The sequence below is a fragment of the Pongo pygmaeus genome, chromosome 9, assembly GCF_028885625.2.
Source record: "Pongo pygmaeus isolate AG05252 chromosome 9, NHGRI_mPonPyg2-v2.0_pri, whole genome shotgun sequence".
Taxonomy (NCBI): Eukaryota; Metazoa; Chordata; class Mammalia; order Primates; family Hominidae; genus Pongo; species Pongo pygmaeus.
The window spans coordinates 68760504-68787253 of record NC_072382.2 but is presented as its reverse complement, the minus strand read 5'-3'; the positions used below and the strand labels follow the sequence as shown (position 1 = coordinate 68787253).

General features: G+C 42.4%; 1 protein-coding gene and 1 long non-coding RNA gene across 2 annotated transcripts in view; one reads left to right on the top strand and one right to left on the bottom strand.

Moving 5' to 3' along the window:
* LOC134740260 (uncharacterized) overlaps nt 1-26750 on the bottom strand; it is an 88378-nt gene that overhangs the window by 59538 nt on the left and 2090 nt on the right. The gene's annotated exons all lie outside the window — the stretch shown is intronic.
* Nucleotides 654-26551, top strand: OLFML1 (olfactomedin like 1). The gene is made up of 3 exons (XM_054438156.2): nt 654-1319; nt 3434-3722; nt 24611-26551. The coding sequence occupies exons 1-3, from the start codon at nt 1191-1193 to the stop codon at nt 25399-25401; spliced, it is 1209 nt and encodes a 402-aa protein (XP_054294131.2). The 5' UTR covers nt 654-1190; the 3' UTR covers nt 25402-26551.

Below are 26750 nucleotides of genomic sequence, written 5' to 3'. Positions count from 1 at the left end.
ATAAAGGTATCTATTAGTGTCTCTTGTGAGGACCAAATGGAAACACAGGCCTTCTGACTCCTGGAGAGCATTCTTTTCACATCCCATAGATGCCCCAGCCTTTCTCAGTTTGGCAGGTGATTGAGAAAGAACCCCAAGGCGTCCTGGCCTTTCCCATGGAAAGACAGGTTGAGATAAGAAGAAGGCTGGACTGCACAGACAAATTCAAAGATTTTACCACCTTGTCCTAGGGTTATAATTTATCTTCAATTGGACCAGGGCCTGCAGGAGTTTAGTCCTACATATTTCTGGCCTGCAGCTACATGAAGGGAATTCTGCCACCAGTGATTGAGAAAGCTCAAGGATTTCCTTACAAAGGCATTTCACTTTTTGATGGCTTGACTCTGGAAGCATCAGTGTATCAACGATTGTTGTTGTTCCTCTTAATCAAAGTATTCTCAGCTCCATCCTGAGATGTTTCAGCTGACAGCCTGGATGGCCAGGCCGGTAGCCCATTGTACCTTTCTGCCCAAGGGGTGATGTAGCCCTGTGCACTGGCTGTTCAGAGATAGTGGTAGATCCATGTTTATTTTTCCTGGCTGTGCCTTTAAGAGCTGCAGGAATGTGAAGGGTGTCTGGATGAGGGGTGGGGTCTCCCAATAGGACTTCTGGGAAAAGGATCCTGGGAATTTTTGCCAGAAACTAAACTGAGATTCCAACTTTGAAAAGTTGGGGGTGGTTTGTGTTGGGGAAGGCCTGTGATTGGACTGCAGAATCCACTAGGGAGGAGGAAAGCAAAAGTAAAAAGGAAATAGCTGGGGGAAGGGAACAGGGGGGAAGCCATCTTCACCCCCCACCCCAACGCACACACAATTAAGCCTGGAAGCAGCGTGCAACCACCAACCTGGGGAGGGTCCGCATGTGTCAAGGGTGAGGGCAACAGATGCTGGACCCAGGGAGCTCTCTGCCACAAGTCAGTCTACAAGGCCTCAGGGACCAACTTGCCAACAGCTGGACTTGATCACTAGCTGGCAAACTGAGCTCATGTATCGGGTGGAATAACAAGCGGACTTTGCTCTCTGCTGTGCAAAACGCTGTTTTTAGAGGATTTGCCACAGCAGTGGATAGAAAGCAGGAGACCACCGGAACCCTTGAGACATCTTTGAGAAGAGCCGCAGCATAAGAGACTGCCCTGCTTGGTGTTTTGCAGGATGATGGTGGCCCTTCGAGGAGCTTCTGCATTGCTGGTTCTGTTCCTTGCAGCTTTTCTGCCCCCGCCGCAGTGTGCCCAGGACCCAGCCATGGTACATTACATCTACCAGCGCTTTCGAGTCTTGGAGGTAGGTGGCATCTGTACACCTTGGATAAGGAACAGGCTTCCCAGAAGTACCTTATTTTACCCATGCTTCTTTATCTACTGGGTTGTATTTTTCCCAGATAGCAAATGACACATTGCCAAAGTTACACTTTAAAATGCTCATAGTCTGGCAGTTTAGAGCCCAACTCCAGAGTCCAGTGTGCTACTCCCAGACCTTAAGCACAGTTGCACTTTGTGCTCTGATTTGGCAGTTTGTCTCATCTGTAAAATGGGGATAATAGTAGATTTTATGTTGTAAGGCTATTCTGAAGATTTAATCCATAGCTAAAATACTGCCTGGCATAATGGTATGTATCTAAAATGTTATTATTCACCGTAGTTCATTTTCTAAAATATGAAACTTAAAAATGTTGGTTACTTTTTCTTCATGTTTTAGTGTTTCAGGCTGATAATGGATTTCAGCTTTTCTTTTTGTCTTTTATGATAAACCATTAGGTCATTGTAAAAAGTCATGATATCAATGTACTGAGAAGTCTTAGTTTCTTTTGCTGAACTGGATTTAGATTTAGAAATGAGCAGTTTTCAGCCAAGTTAAACAGAAAGAATGCATTCGGGCTGCCACCTCATTAAAATGTGCAAAACCCAACATTTTGGCGGCCTGGACAGGCTCCCAGGGACAAATGTAACCCTCCACCCTAGCCTTTGCCACACCCTGGCATTGATTATTCATACTTAATAGCTTGCTTTTGTACAAGCTAAATTGATAAATTATTTATCTTCTTTCAAAGACACTCTTATTGCTAATAATTATTTTCTACATTTTCCTGAAAAATCTTCATGTCCAAATTATATGTTCTTCTAGTTATAGTCAGGGTAAAGTAATTCCACATAGCAGGCCGAATGCATTTCCTAAGGGCGTCCAGCCAACAGGCTGGGGCCTGGAGGCAGTGGATGAAGTGTTCCCAGACCAGTGGCCTCTTGCGCTTCTTCACTTGCTCCCTCCTGAGCCTCACCTCCTTAGAAGTGCCAGAATGATGCTCAGTCAGGATCCCTCTGCATTTAGCACCAACTTGCCTTGGGAGTAAAGCCAGCCAAATCCCTGCAAATTGTCTTTCAATACCTTAAGAACTTGTCAAGGGTACGAAGTACAGACTAATCCTTTTATAGCTATGAATGTGGATTTGAAAAAGACAAGGATATGATCTGTATAGATCTTCCCACACCAGTCCTGACCTGAGGTGAAGCCGAGTCGCAGGTGGCAGTCACTGTTGGTCAGCGCAGACACTTAACACAGTGATCGCATTCCCAGCCTGAGAAACCAGTGTCGGAGGGGTAGAAAAAAAGAGGGTAGGGATTTAGGGAGTTATTTTGGGTCTCTCTGTCTTTCTCTCTTCAAAATAAACAGCCTTACATATTGCTGTTTGGAGCACACATTTTTACATTTGTGGACAGCATTTTGATAAACCATGCCAAATGAGCTTTAAGTAGACATTCTCTTTGACCAAGCAATCCCATTTCCATTCATTTATTCTTTTGTTCAGCAAATATTTATTGAATAGTATCATGTGCTTGGCCCTGTGCCAAGTGCCAGGGACGGATATTCTGGAAATCTACCTTAAAATAATCTGATGAAGATGTAAATACAAAGGTTTTTTTTTCCCTTAATAATCTGATGAAGATGTAAATACAAAGTTTTTTTCTCAGCATTGTTTGAATGACAAAAAATTAAAAACTATGTAAATGTACCTCAAAAAGAGTCTAACAGAATAAATAATGGGATATCAATTCAATGGAATGCTCTCATTAAAGTTATGGTATAGGTATACATTAATTAGTATCAAAGTATGTTCATAATATATCTGCAAGTGAAAAAGATGACACAAAACATACAGTAAAATCACATTTTAAAAATATATATTTACATATGTATGACTAAATGCTTGGGAAAACTCTTAAAAACTGATATACTAAAGTATCAATACTACCTTTGAATTTAGGAATTATGGGAGATTTCAATTTTTCCCCTATTTGATAATGTGTAATTTTCTAATCCTTTTCTATAAATGATAGCTATTTATATTATTTGGGTAATTTAAATAACAAGCAATAATTTGCAAATTTATTTTCTGACTGAAGCAAGGGCTGGAAAAATGTACCCAAGCAACGAGGGCATACATTCAAGAATTCCAAGAGTTCTCAAAAAATATATCTGTCATGCTGGGAAGATGTCAGACCTACACAAGTGAGTACAAGAGTGCAGTGGGTAACTTGGCACTGAGAGTTGAACGTGCCCAACGGGAGATTGACTACATACAATACCTTCGAGAGGCTGACGAGTGCATCGAATCAGAGGACAAGACACTGGCAGAAATGTTGCTCCAAGAAGCTGAAGAAGAGAAGAAGATCCGGACTCTGCTGAATGCAAGTAAGAAAACTGCATCTTTTCCTAGCCCTTCTAGGGACTATCATGCTCAGAAACACACAGACTCAGAGCAGTCAGGGAGCATCATAGAGTAATGAGAGTAAGAATTGGAGGTGTGCTTTTGTGTGCATTGCTGAGAGAGAAAGCTATACAGAGAACAGGTGTCCAAAGAGAAATCCATTCTCGCAAAGCCATTGTTTCTTTCACACAGAGTGCCTAAAGACTCCATAGAAGGTCAAGGCTATAGTGCCAAAAGTCAGCCCAAGGAGACCACCTCCTGATAAATCTTGGTTTGGTGGAGACGTGTGGTCCCAGATTTTTTCAGGGAAAGTGGCAGTTTGGTGGATTCTACAGTACCCAGGCTGTAGATAGCATCTGCAAATGTACCAAGAAACAGTCTTAAATTGGAAATGGCAACAGCCAACACTCAGGGATGGGAACTGCAGTGAATTACTATTGTGTGTGCTGTCTGAGATGGTGATATGCATGGGATGTGGTCTAATCTTGTGATCCATTAGAATCATTTCCAGGCCATTAAGAATAATGTGTAGCAGCTCAAACTATAATAAACAGTATCAGGCAATAAACACACAAATGACAAAGAAAAATTTTCTGTGCCTGAGTCTATTTCATTAAAACAATGAGGGAGACAAATCTCCCACTTCAGGGTTTGTATTCTGAGATGTTTTCATTGCAAATAGGAAGACTTTATTTACATGCTAATTATGTCTGCTCCAATTCAAGAACCTCCATCAGGGAAATGACATATAAGCTGAGTGCCATCATTGTGCTAAAAGTTTCACATACCTTCTCAATGTAATCCTTCTAAGAACTTCATGGTCACTATAAGGAAAAGGGTCTTCCTAAATGAGGTGACACTTGGTCTGAGTTTTGAACAAAGAAGTTAGAAAAGAATGAGCAGAGGGTACTTCAAGTCAGGGCACAATATACCAACGGCATGAGGGTACTGTAGCACCTTGACATGTAGACCCGCAAATATGGCTGAGTGAAAGCTTTTTAGAGAGGTGACAGTAGGGAAACTAGGTTGAAGAGCTCAGCAGGACCCAGTTAATGAGAGACCTTGTATGCTAGATGAAGGAAGTTGAAGCTCACTGGAGAAACTATAGAGAACCATTGAGCAATTTTAAACAAGGGCATGATACGAAGGAAGAGGCTAAGACTAGAGAGGAGACCAGTCAGGGAATGCTGCAATGATTTGGGCAACAAGTAACAGTGTTGGCATTAAGTGTCATGGGACAGAGAACAGGTGGATTTGAGAGCCATTGAGAATTGGAATCCACCTGGCTTTCTGACTGCTAATTAAAACTAAAGGATGAGTGAGAGAGATGAGTCCAGGATGTTTCCCAGGTTTTGGGCTTAGGTCATTGAATGGCTGGTATGAAATATGCTGAGATGGAAAACTCAAAAGGAGTTTGGGAGCACTTATTACTCTACAATTTTTTTCAGACCATTTATAATTTTGAAACCATTTAGTTCATTTATTGGCTCATAGGTTATTTCCTACCTCCCTATCTGTAATGTCAGCTCTATGAGAGCTTGGAACCCCAGTTTCATGTTCAATGCTGTGTCTCCAGTGCCTAGAATGGGGTCTATTCAATAAACAGTTTTCAGTGAGTAATTAAACAATTAAAACAAATAAATGAGTGGATGTAGGGATTGTCAACGTAGGCAGAGGGGTTAGTTAGGCTTTGGAGGGGGGAAAAAAAACAAAAAACATCTTATCCCTGAGTCAGAAGAAAGAGAGGAGGGTGCCCTGCCTATAATATGAAGCAACGGGTCAAGTGAGCAATCCTTTTTGGCCCTGACATTGTCCTGAGATGAATCATCCTCAAAGAGGAAGAAGCTGGCAGTAAGCACAGAGTGAGGGAAGGAAATGGGTCAACAGAGGATGAACAGGGGCTTCCTAAAAAGCTGATGGAGAGGACTGGGTGCTAATGTGGCCTGAGCTAGAATGTGTCTGAACTTTCACACTGGGGGTTCAGGCAGGATGCTAAGTCTGAATAGTGGTGCTGAATTGGATCCCTGAGCTGTTTCTGGTCCCTGGATACTCTCAGCCCACCAGGTGTTGAGATTACCCTTTCCCATTCCAGCTAGAGCTCAGTGGAGGTCCTGAGACTGGACTTGCTTTTTCAACCCCCATCCTCTGCCCTTCAGATCTGGTAGTTCTGAAATATCCCCTCTCCTAGCTCTGTGGTATATGAAAACTTATTTCCGAACCTATCAGAGATTGCTACATCCATGTCTGTTGCCTCTGGAGCTCACATTTGATGCTGTGTTGGTTTGTAAATCAGCCAATACTTGCCTCCCACTACTGGATGGGCCCTGTGCTGCACAGGAGGGATGGAGGACTGAGTAGGACATGTCTGCATCCTGCTGTAGCTTCCTTACCACTTCTCTTGCCTCCCACAGTCTGCCTGCTGTCATGTAGACCTTCCACAACACAAAATAGATGATAATTCTCCTCTGTGTAGAATGTATTTTCGTCATTTACCATCAATTATCAACAACAAAAAAAACCATTCAAATCTCCTAGCTTTCTTTTACATAAGAAAGGCCCTTTACAAAGTGATGCAAGTTGATCTCCAGCTCCTTCTCCCATAACTTACCCAAATGCAGTTTAAATATACATATTTTTATGTATGTGTGTATATATGTATATATTAAAATATATATATGATTAATATATATTTATATATTTTTTCCTAGCAATCCTTTATGACTCAAAAATGCCGTGAATTCTTTGTGAAGACCTATGAGGGTGAGGATAGAGGTGAGGGGGCTGCCAGGCAGATTGGCCTATAGTGCTCCTGGAGCACTTCATTCAGTCCTCCCAGGGAGCATCTCACATATCCGACCACACAAGTCTGTATGTATTCAACTCCTCAGTCATTCCACAAACATACTGACATCTTCTTTTCCGCATTCACAGAGCCTAGGTCATGTCCTCCCATGGAGGAGGCCATAGAAATTGTTTACAGAAGAAATAACGATGGCAGAGGCCCCTGCAGAGCTTAGTTTAGGAGAAGACAAACCTAGAAACAATCACAACTGTGTGATTAGTGCCCCCCCCCCGACTTATTATTTTTAGAGGTTCTCTATCTAGGAGTAGACTTTGGAATGTCAATTTATTCCTGTTAGGCACTGTTTTGTATTGTATATATTATGCACACTCCTGCTTTTTTGCCATTTCTGTTAGTAACTATGCCTATATCGGTTCTCATGCTGTACAACAAATTACCATAGATTTAGCATCTTAAAACAATACACATTTACTACCTCAGAGTTTCTGTGGGTCAGGAGTCCATGCATGGCTTAGCTGGGTCCTCTGCTGGTACTTGTAGGGCTGGGACCCTCAGCTCCTACAGCCTCTCCTTGCCATAGGCACTGCACAACACAGCTATTGCTCCTTCAAGTAGATGGAGAGTGCTTCTCTTTAGGAAGCGCCTAGTCCCTCTTTTCAGGGCTTTTATCTGATTCAGCCAGCCCGCCCATAATTTCCTATTGATAACTTCAAAATCAACTGATTTGGAACCTTATTTGCATATGCAAAATTCCTTCACCTTTGTCTTACAATGTAATGCAATCACAGAGTGCTGTCCTGTCATACACTCACAGTTCCTGCCCACACTCAAGGGAAGGGAATTACACTGGGCATGTACACCAGGGGGTAAAAATCCTGGGGACTGTTTAAGAATTCTGACTATCACAATGCTGTAGTCCGATAGGCTCAGCTGGTGCTACTAATTACCTGCACCCGCCTTCTTCCTGGAAGACTCTGATCTTCCTGTCTTCCAACCATGGCCTCTAGAGACTGTGCCAGTTACAGACCTTCCACTAAAATCCTGAAGACTCAAGTTAGCACCTTTCTGTGGGCAAAAACCATGGGATTATGGGCTAGGAAGGCATTGCCAGAGGTCAGATCAGAGGGTTTCATTCATATGTATGCATTGTCTTAGAGAGTTTGCAAACCCCTACAGAATAGATGATGCAACTTCCTTGGAAAATTTAACCTTGTATCTCAGGAGACTTCCAGGAAATTCTAGTACTAATCTCAGTGGTTCTCACTTATTTTAGGAATATTATTCAGGCAACTACTAAGGGCCAAGTACTGAGAATAATAAGATAAAATTGTTCTATAATTAAGCCATTCCCTAGAGAGCTGTTCTTGTATCTTCAGCCTTTATTTAGAGATTATCCCCAAATGACGTCCACATGAGGGCTTCAACTCAGGGATGTTTTGGGGGTAGGTACAATCTTAGAATCTTAACTCTGTCTCTCCCACTTTCCCACTCTCCTTCCCTCTCTTCTTCTCTCATTTACACACATACACAATTTAGGATGCAAAGGAGTGAACACTATTCGAATATAATCTAACTTATATTTTAAAATTATTCCAAGTCTTTGGAACTATAACTATTATTAAAATAAAATTTTGCATTGCACTTGATAATTTATGACAAAGAATCATTCCCTTAGACACCAAGATTAAGAATTTATCTAACTGATACTCTTTGGAAGATTCCACAGGCAGCATTCTTGTGTGGATACGAGTATTAACTTCTTTTTAACTTGTAAATAGTTTGTAAAGAAAAATTCTCAAGGCAGTCAAAACAAGCCATTACAGCAGATTTTATTTTATTTCCTGTTGTCATCCAGTTCCTTTTATTGCAAGTGTGCACGAAAAGTTACCTCAAGTAACCTTCACCCTGCTGAATTAAACAACTCATATATTTTGTTAGATCACGTTTCAAATAAGAAAGTCTGTTGCAGCATATGTGAAGCCTCTGGGATCTGTCCAGGTTTTATAAGTGTGCATGACCCATATTCAAAACCATTAAAAGCAAGACAACTAAACAAAAATCCCCACTATTAACCAAATAAAATGTATCTGTTTGCCAACTCTCAAGGTCCATTAGTTTGTCATGAGTGGAACAAAATATTAAAAGAAGTATTACTAATTTGCAACAGATGTGTTTACCACAAAAGAAGGGATTCAAAGTATAAATGCAGGTGTAAGTACAGGTGTGTGTGTTTGTGCACGTGTGTGTACGTGTGCCTGTGTGCACCCAGCTATTTCTGCATTCAGGGGAATGGCAACATTGGAGGTGCGTGTAGAGTACAGCTTATCCTGTGCTTTCCCTTGGAGAGGTCATGCCCATGGGTCACTGTGCTGGGTTCAGAAAGGCCTATGTACATAGCACTTCTTTTGTTTATCCATCTGAAAGGCCTGTGGGCTATGAGGATACCTTCAGTCCCATCACTACGGATTCTCACAGAGGGTTAGCTGTGGCTCCAGGTGTGCTGAACATCCATTCATTCTTGCTATAACTTATTTATTTATTCAACAAACGTCCAACTGAATTCTAGAAATATGTCGGCATTGTGCCAGGCATTAGAGATAGAATGTTGGATAGGATAACATTCTTGTCCTCAAAAAGCTTACGGCCAAGGGGAGAAGCTGTCCAGACAAATCTGGAATGATGATGGCTCTGATGGAGGGATGCATAGGGTGTCACAAAAGCACAGGGGGCAGGCATTAAGTAGATATGGTCAGGGTTGCCATGTAGATGGGGGGATTATGGAATCTGGAAAGTAGCCCTCAAGCTGAGTTTTAATCATGGAAAAGAGCTAATTAAGTGGAGAATAAAGTAATAGGCATTTCAAGAAAATGAAACAGCATGTGGCAGCACAAAGGCATAATTGGGCTCAATGTGTTTGTGGAGCAAGTTGTTCAATGGAGCTCAGGTGAAGGAGGAAGTTGTAGAGAGGTGATGAAAAAACCAGACATGAGCTAAGCTCCTTTGTGCTAAACTAGTTCACACTTGCAAGCTGTAGGGAATCAGAATAATGTGAACAATGGCAATTAATATTACTGAATGCGTATTATGTACCACACATAATCCTTAAGCATTTTACCTATCTCACTGGACTGTGTCATGCAATACTCACGATAACCCTGTGAGATAGGTACTGTATATTATCTCCCATTTTATAGATGAGAAAACAAAGACACTGAGAGGATAGGTTATTTGTCCAAGGTCACACAACTAATAGATGGCAGAGCTGCAATTCGACCCAGACAGGCTGGGTCCTGCACACCCTCACCCCTCCCATTGTGCTGTCTGCGGAGTAGTGATAAGCATGGGAGTGTCGGGGCTCAGAGGAGGTTCATTCTGGCCACAAGGTGCAGACCAGAATGGCAGTAGGGGAGGCTGAGGGGGCACAGAAGAGACAGGCTGAATCCAGTGAAGCCATCTCCAGGACTGCCAGGGAGGCACATGAGGTAGGAGCCTTCTGTTGTGAGAGTAGGTGCCTGGGCCCAGAAGTTCCAGCTGTTTCTGATCTTATCATGGGTCACAGTATGAAGACCATGTTAGTTTTCTTGATCACCATTTGATGATGATTCCTACTTACAAACAGGCTTGTTTTAGATTCTTAAACTGGCCAAGAAGGTCTAATTTTCTTTCCCTACCCTCTTGTTTTTTAGTTCCCTGCCACTTCTTCATTGACTTTCAAACAATAAAACTCCTATGTTTTCCCCACTTTTTGCTCAGTTAACAGAATAGTCACACACACACTTTCCTGGGCTAGAAATCTTCCCTTTGGCCCTCGTCTGACTGGTCACCATATCCAGTAGATTCTTCCTTGTGAATCTCTCTCAAGTGTACTCTTTCCACCTGCACTGCTCTCTCACCATCTCTAGTCTTGATTCCTATGAAAGCCTCCTTGCTGACCTTCCTGCCTCCCATTTCTCCCTGTTCCAGGGCTTTATCCTATATTGCCACAGAGTAATCTTGCCAGAGTTACCACATCACTGCTTTATCCCCTTCCATGGCAACCGAAACCTGCAGGGTAAAGCAATCCCCCCAAAAATAACATATAAAGAAAGTCCTTTACAACCTGACCCCCTGCCAACCTAGCTCTCTTTGGTTTAAGTATGAAAGTAATATTCGCAAATTAAATAAAAACTATGAATATGGTATCCGCTATATGTGTTGTGCTTACTTTTATCATAAAAGTGGATAAGAAGCCAACAATTGAACACGGCAACTTTGAGCATCCCTCAGCATCTCGTGCCGCTGCTGCCTATCCCTATCTGTCTGGTGCTCTGTCCATCTCACCTGCTATTCTGAAAACATAAAATATACCTCATGCATGCCTGAGTCATTTATGCTGTGTTCCCTAAGTCTATCATTGTGCCTGGAACAGGGTAGAGGATCAATCTTTTCTGACCTGAAGGAATCATTTATTTGAAAGTGGAGGGAACTATTTGCCAGAGATAGCATACAGCCCTTAAATCTGATGTCTTGTCTGATGACCACAACAACCAACAAGCTAGGTCGATACTATTACAGCTCCTTTTCAGATGAAGAACCTGTGGCTTAGAGAGTTCCACACAGCCCATCTCTTCTCCCCACATTCCTGCCACATACAGGAGTATGCACCACCCCAGACACACTAGATTCATCTCTGCCTCTGTGTCTACTCACAATCTCCACCCCGCCCTATATCAGTTATCTGTTGCCACAATAATGCTACATAGCAAACCACGCCTAAACTTTGTGGGTTCAAACAACAATCGTTTATCATTTCTCAGGGGTCCACAGGGTGGCTGGGTAGGCTCACTTGTGCACCTGCAGTCAGTGGCACGTTGCCTAGGAACAGCTGGGTGAGGATGACTTCAGCTGGGGTGACTGGGCTGTCCTCTGCATGGCCTCTGCTCCTGCAGGAGGCTAACCTGGCCTGGCCTCATGACGGAGGCAGATGTCTAAGAGAGAAAGCAGAAGTACACAAGGTCCCTAGGAACTTAGCCTGGTCACTTTAACACTTTGGTGTTCCAAGTCTGGCTCTGAAGCTCACCCCTCTACTATGACCTCTAGTTATACCCATATAAGGCTTTTCATCTCAATGCTCATGGAAACAGGCAGCAACCAAGACTGATTTTAAAATAGGCAAATGTCTACATGAAAGCAGTGAGTCAGGCATTGATGTGATTAACAGTTTTGAGGAAGTATCACCACAGAAGCAGCGAGAAGGCTGCTGCAAAGTTCAGGTTCAGGAAGCAGGCCCTAGACCATCACATGTTGAGAAAGGATAAAAAGAATAGGATGAAATGAGATGTACTTCACAGGAAGAATCCATGGGGAAACATCAAAATGACTTTGTGTTTTCTAGCTATACACAGGCAAATGGCAGTACCACAGCTAGAAATTGAGAGCATTTCCATCCTTTTCAGTTTGGAATATTACAGGAAAGAAAAAAACACTATGCAAAAAACCAGCTCAGTCTTTAAATGAGAAATAAATAAAAATGAGAAGTTGGTAATTATAACCTTGGAATGGTTACAATGTTGTTGCAGTCAGATAATTGGTGGAAAGTGGAAACTGATCAGAAATTCCCCAGAGCAGCCTGGGCAACAAAGCAAGACACCATCTCTATAAAACATAAAAAAAAATTATCTGGGCATGATGGCATGTGCCTGTAGTCCCAGCTACAATGTAGCCGGGAGGTCTAGGCTGCAGTGAGCCTTGATCATGCCATTGCACTCCAGCCTGGGTGACGGAGAAAGACCCTGTCTCAAAAAAATAAATTCCCCAGGGGATGGCCCATTTTCATGCTTTACATGAGTGTTGACGAGCCTGGATGCTCTAGGACAGTTAAACTTTCAGGTTCAGAAACCCTTTACAGTCACAAAAATTATTCAGGCCTCCAAATAGGTTTTGTTGAGGTTGGTTATAACTATTGATATTTACCATGTACATAATTAAAATGGAGAAATTGTAATAATATGTACCAGATGATATTCCAGGATAAGACATGCATCTGTGAAAAAAAAACAGATAAGACAAAGCCCCTGCTTTTATTTTTCTTTCATTTTTTAGAGCTGACGTTCTTTTGAGGGAGGCCAAACAATAAATATGTTAGCAGATAAATGTATAATATGCAGACAGAATATAATAAGTACTATAGAGAGAAATAAACTAAGGGAAGGGATTAAGGAGACCTGGCCTCTTCCAGAAGGAGGCACTGGAAGGAAGTTGTCTGTGTTGTCTATGTTGGACTCCAGCTGTCTATGTTGGACCCCATGGTGGAGTCAGGCTGGACTCACACTCATACCTCACACATCTTCCCAGCTTCCACACCCTCCACTGAAGTTCTCAACTTGATGTTTTTGGGCAACATACATCTATGCACGTGAAAAGCCATGTGTCAAGTCTGTTTCTTTTTCATAATTTATTGCTATTATCAATAAAGTTGTTAGGGTTCAGGACAGGGTGCCATGGAATACTCTGAATTTAGTGCTGGAAAGCTAGAAAAACCTATGATACGGATTTAATAAAGGATTCTGTGTGATTCACTAAAACCAACATATAAAGCACTTATTGTATGCTGGGCCCTGTTTAAGCCCTAACCCTGGGTTCATAGCCCTTCTGCAATGCCAAATTGCCCCATGGCTCACTGAATTTTATACAGTTCCTGTTTTCCACTGAAGCACTCAGCAAAATATCACCTGCTAATCTGTTTGATTTCTAGGTTGGCACAGTATGAATTGGGATAGCAAGTTTGGAAACTGACAAACTGTGCATAATCTGAATCTAATTGGTTTCTGAGTTTGGAGAGTAAGCAGTAAGTTGACTAGTGAGGGAGATATATACTGTGTCCCAGGCACTTAGGACAGAGTCTAAAGTGCTTGCAAGGAAACAAAGTGAATATCAATTCTAGTTCAGCATAATAACTGCCCTAGAAGGGGTTGCACAGAATGCTTTAGGCAGATGAGAATGACCATCTAACTGCTCTGCAGGAGCAGAGGATTTTGTTTTGAATAATGAGCGGGTGTATCCCAAGTTAGCAAAGGAGAGCTAAGGAAGTCTGAGCAAAGTCTAAAACTTGCGGGAAGCCATGGCAGGTTTGGTGACTAGTGACTAGTGTGATGAGAAAGTGACGAGAGAGGAAGTTGATTAAGCACTCTGCATGCTATGCTGAGATATCTGAAACTTATTCCATGGGCAGTATCATGAAATACCCCTAATTTTTAGAATAAGTCCATGCTGACAATTTTATAGTAATAGCATGATATTTTATAACTGACTACAAGTCTGAGAGCCATCACCTTTGTCATCTCAGTGCCTACCGTCCTACCTATCAGCTGATTAGTACTGACAAATGTTTATGAACATGAATACAATCCAGATGGTTGAAAAAGTCAAGTTTTATAACAGCATTTCAGGAAGCAGTCAAAATACTCAGGGTTTTAAGATAATTCTCTTCTCTTTAATGAATTCATCAGTCTTCCCAAGCCAACCTGCTTTTCCTTCTCTGCTGCTATCTCATGTACCCTATCACCCCATTTTTGAGTCTGATTTGGTATCAACTGGTTCCCTCAATTGAATCAGTTATTAAGACGTGACTTCTCCTTTTCTAGCTACTTATATCCATCACTATTTGGATAGCTCTCATCTGGATCATACTTACAAACTCATTACCTGGTTTCCCTCTGTCCTTCCCCATCCCCAAGCCCTTCTCCACCAGCAGCCAGACCAATGTTTCTGATCCTTAACTCAGATTGAGTGACTCCCATATAAAGGAATAAGTCTCACCAGATTTGGAGACTGTTGCTATTAAATCAGGGGAAAAGTATTTAAAAGATTCAATTAAGTGATACTTGTGTATGAATTTACAAGTTATATGAAAAGATTCAAATAAGTGATACTTGTGTACGAATTTACTGTGAGGCCTTGCACCAAATTCTATCCTAATTGCTTGTCTGCAATTCTGCCTGAGGGGGAAACCCAGATTCTCATTCTCTGGTTGGCCAGGGAAACCTTGCTTGTCATTGTCTCTGTTGAAAGAATTTGCATCTTGGCTGGACCCAAAGGTTTTAAATTTATTTCCCATCCTTCCTCAACCTTTTCTTCCTGCTAATTATCTCTTCTCAAGAGAAGCACAGCAGGGAGTTATAACTTACCCTTTTACTTGAACACTGTAAATATATTATCCTCAGACTCCAAAAGAAAAGGAATTTATAAAACTTACAGATTATCAGCCCTGAAAACTATGTAGAGAGTATCCAACCTAAATCTCTTGTCTTACAGCTGGGAAAAACAAGGTTGGGTTGACAAAGGGACTTTTGGGGAGACACATAGAGTCAAAGGCTGAGTTCAGACCACTCACATCTCTGACTCCAAGTGCTGGGTTTCATCTACAAAGGAAGGAATAGGAGAAGCAGAAGGAACATGGGGGAATTCTGTTTCTTTTTTTCCAGAACTATGTTTCCCTGACCAAAACCATATATCCACTCTTGTGTTATTCCTCTAAGGCTTCTGCATTAGAAAAGAAGAGTAGAGGGAGAAAGAAGCATGTTTGTGTTGGTTTCTGCTGTATTTTATTTTATTGACTGATTTATTGTTTTGTTGTTGTTGTTTGTTTTGAGACATGGTCTCCCTCTGTTGCCCAGGCTAGAGTACAGCGGTGCACTCTCAGCTTACTATAGCCTCATCCTCCCAGGCTCAAGTGGTCCTCCCAACCTCAGCCTCCCACGTAGCTGGGACTGCAGGGGTGTGCCACCAAGCCCAACTAATTTTTGTATTTTTTGTGGAGACGAGGTCTCACTATGTTGCCCACATTGGTCTTGAACTCCTGGGCTCAAGGGGTCCTCCCACCTCAGCCTCCCAAAGTGCTGGGATCACAGGCATGAGCCACTGTGCCCAGCCATTTCTGCTGTATTTTAAATGAACTTTTTCTTATGGATGAGACATTAATATGCCTTGCTCTTAGACATAGTTCCTCTGTAGCTGGGCTGCAAGCCTGCTGGCTTTTCTTCAGGCAAGAAGGATGGGCAGGCTGGGGGCTACCTAGTCAAGTCCCACAGTCTGTGACTTGGTCCCAGAGAGCCCATTGCCCTCATCCACCCTTCTGCACACCCAGATGCTCTTCATCCTTTCCCGCCACACACATACATACACATCACCATGCCCTTGGGGCTGGCTGGAGGGGTCCTGACTGGCTCAGACTGAGCTCAGAGGACCCCATCCCCATGCTTTATGGCTGTGTGACCTTTCCAAGTAACTTATATAAGCCTTAATGTTTCCTCATTTGGAAAATGGGGATTAAAATATCTACCACTTAAACTTATTATAAGAATTATGAGTTCTACATTTAAAAAATATATTAAAATATCATAGTATCCCCCACCAATATATATAATTATTTGTCAATTAAAAATAAAATTTTTAAGAAGGTTTTTTTAAAAAAAAAGAATTACACGGGGCTGGGCATGGTAGCTCACGCCTGTAATACCAGCACTTTGGGAGGCCAAGGCCAGGAGGATTGGTTGAGGCCAGGAGTTTGAGACCAGCCTGGTGAACGGAGCAAGACCCTGTCTCTAAAATAATAAAATAAAAAATTTTTAAAAAACTTAAAAAAAAAAAAAAAAAAGAATTATATGAGTTAATGTGAAGTGCCTAGCCCAGTATGAAGTATACTATATGTCAGATATATCTGTCAGATATTTATTAACTTCTCTAGCCCTTGTGCTTTTTCCTTAATAGAAATAGCTTCTGGCCTTTTCTCACAGCCAATAGACCTTCCCTCTTACCCCATAAAAGTCCTCTATGGTCACTCACAGGCTTAAACCCTTACTCATCCTCTATGATCAACATAGAACCAGCGAAGAGCAGAGGCTTCACATGAGACAGGTTAGGCTTGGGAAACTGAAGAAAGGTCTCTCGGGCTCAGGTGGAGGGGTGGCCCTGGCAAACAGGGCAGATCATTCCCCATCCTACACTGCAGCCTATGGCCCCCAGTAGCTCAGTATGGCAGGGGGTCCTTCTGTTAGCTGCTCCTGCAATGCATAAGGTTCCCTGTTGTCCCAGACTTCTCCACATTCCCCAGGGCTTTGGCTTCCTATAACCAAGGCTGACCCAGAACAATGTTGACCCAGAGGCCACAGGAAAGCAACCCCTCAGGCTGATGAAGCATGTCAGCAGGGGAGCATGGCGGCAGCTGATGGCTGAGAAACTTCTGCAGCTTGCCTCCAAGTCTGGCTCTGGCCACAGTGTGAGACAGGCAAGGCCACTGTGTCCCTGGGAGCAGTCAGTGATGTCATGACCACTGAAAGGACTGACTTGCTGAGACTCAGCTCTTCCCAGCTAGGGTTGCTCCCACCCCCACTTCTGCCATGTGTTCCCTTCATGAAAACCTTGGGTCAGATTTTTTAATGGAATAATGGGTTTGAAAGTATCTTAAAAGCTTTCAAGTACTTTACAAGTTATTATTTACTTAAGATGGGCCTGCAGTCAGAACTCTGGAAGTGCAGTAATATTTAGACTTTAGAAAAATATCTGCTTAAATTAGACTATTTTTTTAATTCATTCAACAGATATTTATGAACCCCCAACTCACTGAGTTAGGCATTGGGACATAACACTATCCATGAAGTTGAAGGAGTAGAGACTAGAAGCCTAGGAGCGGGAGAGAAGGACGATGAGCTAGTAAATAAAACAGATGGGGAAAAGGGCTAGAGTAGATAATTTTCGTGTGGACATATTTACATAGTGTGGTCACAGGAAGCCTCTTAAAGACATAATATTGAAAGTGAGACTTGAAGGCTAAATAGGAGCGAACTGTGGGAAGATCAAGAAAAAGAACGCTCCAGGCAGAAAATTACAAGTGCAAGAGCCCCGAGGCAGAAACACACTTGACATCCTGGCAGGATCTGAAGACAACCAATGTAATCACAACACAGTGAGCAAGGGGAGAAAGGCAGCAGGGAAAGTCACAGAGAAAGGCAGGGGCCACATCATGTAGATTCCTTAGGCTAAGCGTTTAGGATTTTATTTTAAATATGATAGAAAGGGTTTAGCCAGGCTAGTCACATAATTTATGTTTTCAAACAGATCACTCATACTAACTATATGGAGAACATACTAACTAGGTAAGTAAGAATAAAATCAGGGAGACAAAATAGAGACTATTGCAGTGGTCTAGGCAAAAAGTGATGATGAATGGATGCCAGGGAAAAAAGAGGTAGTAGGTTGAAAGTGAGATGTATATTTGAGCATTTTCATGTAACATTATAATTTTTCTTTTTCTTTTTTTTGATTTTTTTTTTTTTCTGGGACGGAGTCTCACTCTGTCTTCAGGATGGAGTGCAGTGGCGCGATCTCGGCTTACCGCAACCTCTGCCTCCCGGATTCAAGCAATTCTCCTGCCTTAGCCTCCCAAGTAGCTGTGATTACAGGACTGCACCACCATGCCTGGCTAATTTTTGTATTTTAAGTAGAGATGGGGTTTCACCATGTTGGCCATGCTGGTCTTGAACCCCTGACCTCAGGTGATCTGCCCACCTTGGCCTCTCAAAGTACTAGGATTATAGGCGTGAGCCCCCGCTCCTGGCCTTATGTAACATTACAATTTAAAGAGAAGTTATACTATCAGGATTTGCTGGTGTTGGAGAATAGAAGGAAAGAAGGATTTCTAAGTAAGAAACTTGGTTTATGGATCTTGCCTGAAATGGGAAAAGTAGGGAGAAAGAGAGTTTGGAGGATAAAAGTAAGAGTTCTGCTTTGGACAGGTTAAGTTTGAAGATATCCAAGCAGGAACACTGAGTAAGCAGGTAGATAAATGGGTTTGGGACTAAGTAGATATCCAGATAGGGGCTGAAGATACAAAGTTGGTAGTCATCATTATTTAGAACTTCCATGGTCTCAGAGATAGAATGGGATGATTCAGAAAGTGATTGTAGACAAAGAAAAGAGGAGGCCTGAGGACAGAGTATTTAAAAGAGGAAGATGAAGAGAAACTGGCAATGGACACCAAGAAAAAACAATCCAGAAAGATGGGAGGACAAACATGAGGGGGATATCCCAGAATCAAGAAGAGAAAGAGTTTCGAGGGAAAGTACTGATCAAATAATCAAATTTGGCTGTAAAGTTGATAAGGATGAATCCTGAGAATCGACCCTTGGATTTGCCAACATGGAGGCTGCCGGTGACCTTGACAGAAACTGATTCAGAAAAATGGGCAGTGGAGTTTAGACCAGTGGAGAACTGAAGTCTGATTAGAATGGCTCAGAGGATCATTGGAAGTGACGAAATGCCTCTTTCAAGGAGTTTTAATATAAAGTGGAAGAGAGAAATGGGGCCATGCTAGTAGGTTTTTCCAGGATGGATGATTTACTGAATGATCCAATAGGGAGGAAGAGACTACTGAGGTAGGAAAGGGAAGATAATTTCAGGTGATAAGTTCTTGAGTAGGTGAAAGGGGAAGAGATCCACTGCAAAAGTAAAGGATGCAGGAAGAATGGCAGAGAATGTAGGGTCAGGAGCAGTTTGTTGATGGATTTGGTTGTTGAAAATTCATTATTCATTCAGAAAATATGGAACTACTACGAGCCAGATGCTATTCTAGGAACAAGGCATACAGTAGTGAATGAAACAGATAAGACAAAGCTTATACCCTCATGGAGTTTACATTTTTTTGAGGGGAATCAAGCAATAATATGCTAATGACAAATGTATGTCAGACAAAAGATAATGAGCACTATGGAGAAAAATGATCTAGGGTAAAGGAGTCCCTGCAGAGCTGGAGAAGAGGGTTGCCTTTTTTATAGGGTGATGGGAAAAGGTCTAAATGATCAAGGACCATTTGAGAACAGGCATAAAGGCAGCAAGGGAGGAAGCCATGTAGATATTTGTTTCCAAGCAGAGGGAACAAAAAGTGCCAAGTCCCCAAGGCAGGAGTGTGTTTGGTACAATCTGAGAAATAGCAGAAGTCAGTGTGATAGAACAAAATGAACAAGGTGGCGAAGTTGTAGGGGACAAGGAGAGGGAGAACAAAGAGAGAAGCAGTAAGAGAACAGCTTATATGTGGCTTTGGAGGTAAAGGCCTGAGCCTTCACTCTGAGTGAAATGAGAAGCCAATGGAGGGTTTCAAGCAAACACAGGACATGATGTGACTTACATTTTAAAAGCATGCCTTTGGCTGCTGTGGGAATTGGACTATGGGAGGCAAGGATGGAGGCATGAACACCATGTAGGAGACTGCTACAGTAGTCCAGGCAGGAGATGGTGTAGTTCTCCTAGGACTGCTTCTACTTTCTCACGGAGTAAGTGGGAAGATCTCCATGCGAGGGTATGACAGAGGCTTGCAGGGAGATGAGAAAGTGTGATAGTCATATGAAAAGCATGATAGGACTGCTGCCCACACAGCTGGCATATAACAAGCAGTTTGCTAACATGCTTGCTTACCTCCGAACCTCTGGAACCCATCTCACTTTGCATCTCTCTTCCTCCTGTCCAGTCTTCTTTCCTTCATCCTGTTTCTTGTCCCCTGACTCCAGTTGACCTTCAGTGGGCTTTAAGAACCCAAGCACTGATTAAGAAAATGACAACCTGCTGACACATCCAGCATTTTTTTTTTTTTTAGACAGGGTCTGGCTCTCTCACTCAGGCTGGAATGCAGTGGTATGATCTTAGCTCACTGCAATCTCCACCTCCTGAGCGCATGTGACCCTTCTACCTCAGCCTCCTGAGTAGCTGGGACTACAGGTGCACGCCACCACACCTAGCTAATTATTGTTTTTTTGGTTTTTTTTTTGGTAGAGATGGGGTCTCACTCTGTTGCCCAGGCTGGTCTTGAACTCCTGAGATCAAGTGATTTGTCTGCCTTGGCCTTCCAAAGTGCTGGGCTTACAGGTGTGAGCCACGGTGCCTGGTCCACACCCAGCTTCTTATACCAAAGCCTTTCAAAGGATTTGAAGGAGCTCCTCAGAGTGCTCAGTTGTCCTTTAAAGACTCTATCTAACTATCATTCCACTACCTCACACCCAGAAGTCAATGAGGGAGGCCCAGGGTTCCTATGCTCTTATTAAGACTACTCTTTCCTACCCATAATAGAAACCTCAGCAGGATGTGGGGTAGACCTGCAAGTTTCCTCATGCTCCTAGCAAGATCACCACTCCCTGCTTCCATGACACTGCTCACCTCACAACAGATGGCCTGACAAGGCAGTCCCAACAAGAAGTCCACAACTGGCTTAGAGTGGTGTCTCACGCCTGTAATCCTAGCACTTTGGGAGGCCAAGGCAGGAGGACCACTTGAGTCCTAGAGTTTGAGACTAGCCTGGGCAACATAGTAGACCTCATCATTGCAAAAAATAAACAAAATTAGCTGGGCCTGGTGGTGTGCATCTTTAGTACCAGCTACTCAGGAGGAGAAGGTAGGGGGATTGCTTGAGCTCAGGAGGTTGAGGCTACAGTGAGCCACGATCATGCCACTGCACTCTAGCCTGTTTAATAGAGTAAAAACCTGTCTCAAAAAAAATGTCCAAAATTAGAACTGATGACCAACTTATCTTGAAATGACCAGTAGAGCTGATCTTATCTTGATTCATATCAATCTTCAAGGAGGAGGAACTGACCATGCTCCAGAAAGATCAAGCAAAATATGGACACAAAAGGTCTATTTGAGTTTTCAGTTATGAGGTTCCTGGTAACATTATAAAGAATAATTTCTATGGAGTTATGGTGAAGTAAAAGAATGGGAGGTGAAGATGTAGATACAGAGTATAGCCTATTCTGTAGGAGAAGCTGGCTATAAAATGATGGAAAGAGAAATGAAGCAACTAGAAAAAGGTGCCTAATTGAAGGTGAATTGTTGTTGTTGTTTTAATATAGGCTAGGTGCTTATAAGCTAAGAATCTAGTAATGAAGGAGAAATTAAAGATAACAGAAAAGGGATAATTCATCAAGGAAGTCTAGAAGAAGCCAGGAAAGGATGAGATCACAGTACAAGTGAATATATTAGTCTTGGACAGGAGAAATGACACAGTTTCTTCTAAGATGTGTGTGAGGGTAGCAACAGGAGAACAACTAAAGAAAAGTTTATAAGTGAGGAGACAGGAAGTGAAAAGAGTTCATGTCTAATGGTATTTGTTTTTTCAAAGGAGTTAATCTGCTGTTGGTGAAGGGACTGGCCAGGGCGGGGTGTGTAGGGCGGGGTGGGGAAGATATAAGATAGCTATTATGTGAAGATGGTGGGCTAACCATGAAGACCAGTATGGTATTTGGGGCTCAGCTGACATCGGAGACCCCTTATGTGTAGCGGTACCAACATACACCACTACATCTCCTCCATCAACACTCAACTCCAGGACAAGGAAGATGTTTGAACTCATCCTAGGCCAGGGACTTTTGTTGGGTGGATATTGTGGCATAACTAGGGGTTGATGAGTGAGAACGCTGGTGAGAGAGCTATTACAGTGGTTTAGGCTGCATAGGAAAGAAAGCAAGATCAAGAGAGGGCTGATGACCTGGGAGAGAGTAGAGGCCAAGGGACTGGAAGGCATGAGCAAAGGAGTGAGGAATGGAAGAATAACTGCGGTGAGTGGGATATTGGAGTTTTCGATTTCAGATACGGAATAGTTGTGGGGAATGGGAGATTCAGAGTATAACCCCTGGAAGAAGATGCTAATATGGTTTAAAAGTAAGTTTCCATGGAATTGAAGAGGTGGGCATGCTCCATGCATATTGGGTAGTGTCCTGGAGAATTGCCAATGATTTAGACTGGGAGGAGTTGACAGCACGAGACACAAAGCATGAATACTAAAAAGGAAGAGTTTTTGCTGTAGGTGGGAAGAATAGTGGCCTGAAGTGGCACTAAGGAGCTAGAAAACTGTAACTCCTTCGTTTTACTTCATTTTTCTCCTTTCTTCCAGTTTAGATCTTTTATCATCCCATTTGGATTAAAGAAATATTCTGCTAATTGATTTCCCTGATTTTGGTCTCACTCTAAGCGTCCATCATACACAGGACTTCTAGCTTAACCTTGTAGAACAGTCGACAGCCTTTACTTCACTCCTGCTCGCAAACTTCAGTATCTCTCTATGGAATAAAATCCACATTTCTTAGCCTGGCCCTTAAAGTTCCAGGCATAGAGATGGCTTCAATCTACTACAATTGACCCTTGGATAATACGGTTGCTAGGGTTGTTGACTCTTGTGCGTTGAAAATTTATGTGTAACTTTTTTTTTTTTTTGAGATGGAGTCTCACTCTGTTGCCAGGCTGGAGTGCAGCGGCATGATCTTGGCTCACTGCAACGTCCGCCTCCTGGGTTCAAGCGATTCTCCTGCCTCAGCTTCCCGAGTAGCTGGGACTACCGGTGTGTGCTACCACACCCAGCTAATTTTTGTATTTTTAATAGAGACAGGGTTTCACCATGTTGGCCAGGATGGTCTCGATCTCCTGACCTTGTGATCCACCCGCCCTTGGCCTCCCAAAGTGCTGGGATTACAGGTGTGAGCCACCACGCCCAGCCTATGTGTAACTTTTAACTCCTCCAAAACTTAATTACTGATAGTCTGCTGTTGACCAGAAGACTGACTGATAATTTAAACGTCGATTAACACATATTGTGAATGTTATCTGGTCCTTTCTTATTTACAAATCCAGACAAAGAGAAAGCTGCCTCTGAAGTAATGCATTACAGCTGGGAGAAAGAGCACTGTGGCTTTATTCTTAAAATAAAGTAAGCTAGAGAAAAGAAAATGTCATTAAGAAAATCATAAGCAAAAGAAAATAGATTTACTGTTCATTAAGTGGAAGTGGATCATCATAAAGGTCTTCATCCTCATCATCCGCTTCACACTGAGTAGGCTGAGGAGAAGAAGAAAAGAAGGGGTTGGCCTTGCTATCTCAGGGGTGGCAGAGGCAGAAGAGAATCCACATTTTAACAAGACCGGCACAGTTAAAGCTCATGTTCAAGGGTCAACTGTACTTTGCTTTATATATCTAGTTTGAAGCAATATCAAACATTAGCTTGTATTGGTCTAAACTCTACACTTCTTACCTAATCTTACAGTACTTTCCTGAAAGTGGTTTTGTTTGCTGTCTGGAATGCTTCTCCACTCCTCTGAATATTCAACTCCATTTATCCTTCAAGGACCAAATCAAATACAGATTCTTCCCTGCATCAAAGAACATTTCCTTTCTCTATTCTTCTTAAAATTCCACTTTACTCCCTATATTCTGGTTAGTCCTGTACCTAATAAGAAAGAACCATGCCCAATTTATGCTCATAACCCCAGCTCATAATACCTCGCTCATTATCTTGCTCCTTGTAGGCATCCAGTGTCTGTTAACTAAATGCATTCATACATTCATGAATAAATAAATAGAGCTCTTATAATGTTGTAGTTGTGTTAAGGGTCAGAATCCTTCACTAGAAGATAATCTCCTCATGGTTTAGGGTTGATATTATATTTTTTATCCTCAATACTTAGCACCATTCTGGAAACATTGTAACCTAAGTACATAGTACAATAAAATCTTGGTAAATGGAATTGAATTAGTGTCTTCACACCTAAGTCATTCTCACTGTGTCAATCCCAAGTGCTCTAGAGAGTGAACACGGTCTCTGAAACAGCAAATAGCTGTTAACATCCTGAAGTGAATAAAATGCTGCCTCTTAGAACTGGATAGCAAGTCTCTTAACAGAGACCATTTATTTATTCTTTCATTCGTTGAGTCATACCATGAATTGTGATTGATCTATATCCAATAACTATTATAGACACTAAGGAAAAAACAATCTGTAAAAATAAGGAGGTGAAAGAATAGGCTTGGCTTCTTGCTGGGATTTAAATGCCCTTTTTCTTAAGGAAACAGAATGCATGCCTATGTTGCATTTTCGCGCTAGGATTTTCCAAGGGAAATCCTTCTTCGAAGGACGGTCATGTCACAGTAGAAGTGAAAATATTCCCTACCAGTATTAGACCTGAAAGGAAACAAGATTTACCAAGCATGGTGAGCCTTCCAGAAAGAAGACAGCTCATGTTTATAAAGTAATCTCTCCTTTTTCTCCTGTTTGGCCAGGCTGTGACAACATGCTGATGGGCATAAAGTCTCTGAAAATAGTGAAGAAGATGATGGACACACATGGCTCTTGGATGAAAGATACTGTCTATAACTCTCCAAAGGTATACTTATTAATTGGATCCAGAAACAACACTGTTTGGGAATTTGCAAACATACGGGCATTCATGGAGGATAACACCAAGCCAGCTCCCCGGAAGCAAATCCTAACACTTTCCTGGCAGGGAACAGGTCAAGTGATCTACAAAGGTTTTCTATTTTTTCACAACCAAGCGACTTCTAATGAGATAATCAAATATAACCTGCAGAAGAGGACTGTGGAAGATCGAATGCTGCTCCCAGGAGGGGTAGGCCGAGCACTGGTTTACCAGCACTCCCCCTCAACTTACATTGACCTGGCTGTGGATGAGCATGGGCTCTGGGCCATCCACTCTGGGCCAGGCACTCATAGCCATTTGGTTCTCACAAAGATTGAGCCGGGCACATTGGGAGTGGAGCATTCATGGGATACCCCATGCAGAAGCCAGGATGCTGAAGCCTCATTCCTCTTGTGTGGGGTTCTCTATGTGGTCTACAGTACTGGGGGCCAGGGCCCTCATCGCATCACCTGCATCTATGATCCACTGGGCACTATCAGTGAGGAGGACTTGCCCAACTTGTTCTTCCCCAAGAGACCAAGAAGTCACTCCATGATCCATTACAACCCCAGAGATAAGCAGCTCTATGCCTGGAATGAAGGAAACCAGATCATTTACAAACTCCAGACAAAGAGAAAGCTGCCTCTGAAGTAATGCATTACAGCTGTGAGAAAGAGCACTGTGGCTCTGGCAGCTGTTCTACAGGACAGTGAGGCTATAGCCCCTTCACAATATAGTATCCCTCTAATCACACACAGGAAGAGTGTGTAGAAGTGGAAATACATATGCCTCCTTTCCCAGATGTCACTGCCTTAGGTATCTTCCAAGAGCTTAGATGAGAGCATATCATCAGGGAAGTTTCAACAATGTCCATTACTCCCTCAAACCTCCTGGCTCTCAAGGCTGACCATATTCTGATACAGCTTACTTCAAGCCTTTTCTTTTACTGCTCCCCAGCATTTACTGTAACTCTGCCATCTTCCCTGCCACAATTAGAGTTGTATGCCAGCCCCTAATATTCACCACTGGCTTTTCTCCCCCCTGGCCTTTGCTGAAGCTCTTCCCTCTTTTTCAAATGTCTATTGATATTCTCCCATTTTCAATGCCCAACTAAAGACTATTAATATTTCTTTCTTTTCTTTTTTTTTTTTTTTTTTTGAGACAAGGTCTCACTATATTGCCCAGGCTGGTCTCAAACTCCAGAGCTCAAGAGATCCTCCTGCCTCAGCCTCCTAAGTACCTGGGATTACAGGCATGTGCCACCACACCTGGCTTAAAATACTATTTCTTATTGAGGTTTAACCTCTATTTCCCCTAGCTCTGTCCTTCCACTAAGCTTGGTAGGTGTAATAATAAAGTAAAAATATTAACATTTGAATATTGCTTTCCAGGTGTGGAGTGTTTGCACATCATTTAATTCTCATTTCACCTTTGTGAAACATGCACAAGTCTTTACAGCTGTCATTCTAGAGTTTAGGTGAGTAACACAATTACAAAGTGAAAGATACAGCTAGAAAATACTACAAATCCCATAGTTTTTCCATTGCCCAAGGAAGCATCAAATATGTATGTTTGTTCGCCTACTCTTATAGTCAATGCGTTCATCATTTCAGCCTAAAAATAACAGTCTGCCCCTTTAGCCAGTTTTCATGTCTGCGCAAGACCTTTCAATAGGCCTTTCAAATGATAATTCTTCCAGAAAACCAGTCTAAGGGTGAGGACCCCAACTCTAGCCTCCTCTTGTCTTGCTGTCCTCTGTTTCTCTCTTTTTGCTTTAAATTCAATAAAAGTGACACTGAACAAATAACCTCATCAGGTTATATTTGCCCACATACCCTAAGCATAAAAGCTTTCTGGGAGTGCTGCTTGTGTTAGGTTTACTGTGAATGGTTCCCAACACACTGATGCCCTTGGTAAATATTCTGGAATCTGGACAGAAGCCACACAGCAGGCAAGCGACTCTGCCACAGCAGGCATGCCCTGTGGCACCGAGGGCAGCATGC

Coding starts and splice junctions, on each gene's coding strand:
- OLFML1 (XM_054438156.2), top strand. CDS start 1,191: ATGATGGTGGCCCTTCGAGGAGCTTCTGCATTGCTGGTTCTGTTCCTT. Junction 1,320..3,433: donor AGCGCTTTCGAGTCTTGGAG/GTAGGTGGCATC, acceptor TTCTGACTGAAG/CAAGGGCTGGAAAAATGTAC. Junction 3,723..24,610: donor CCGGACTCTGCTGAATGCAA/GTAAGAAAACTG, acceptor CTGTTTGGCCAG/GCTGTGACAACATGCTGATG.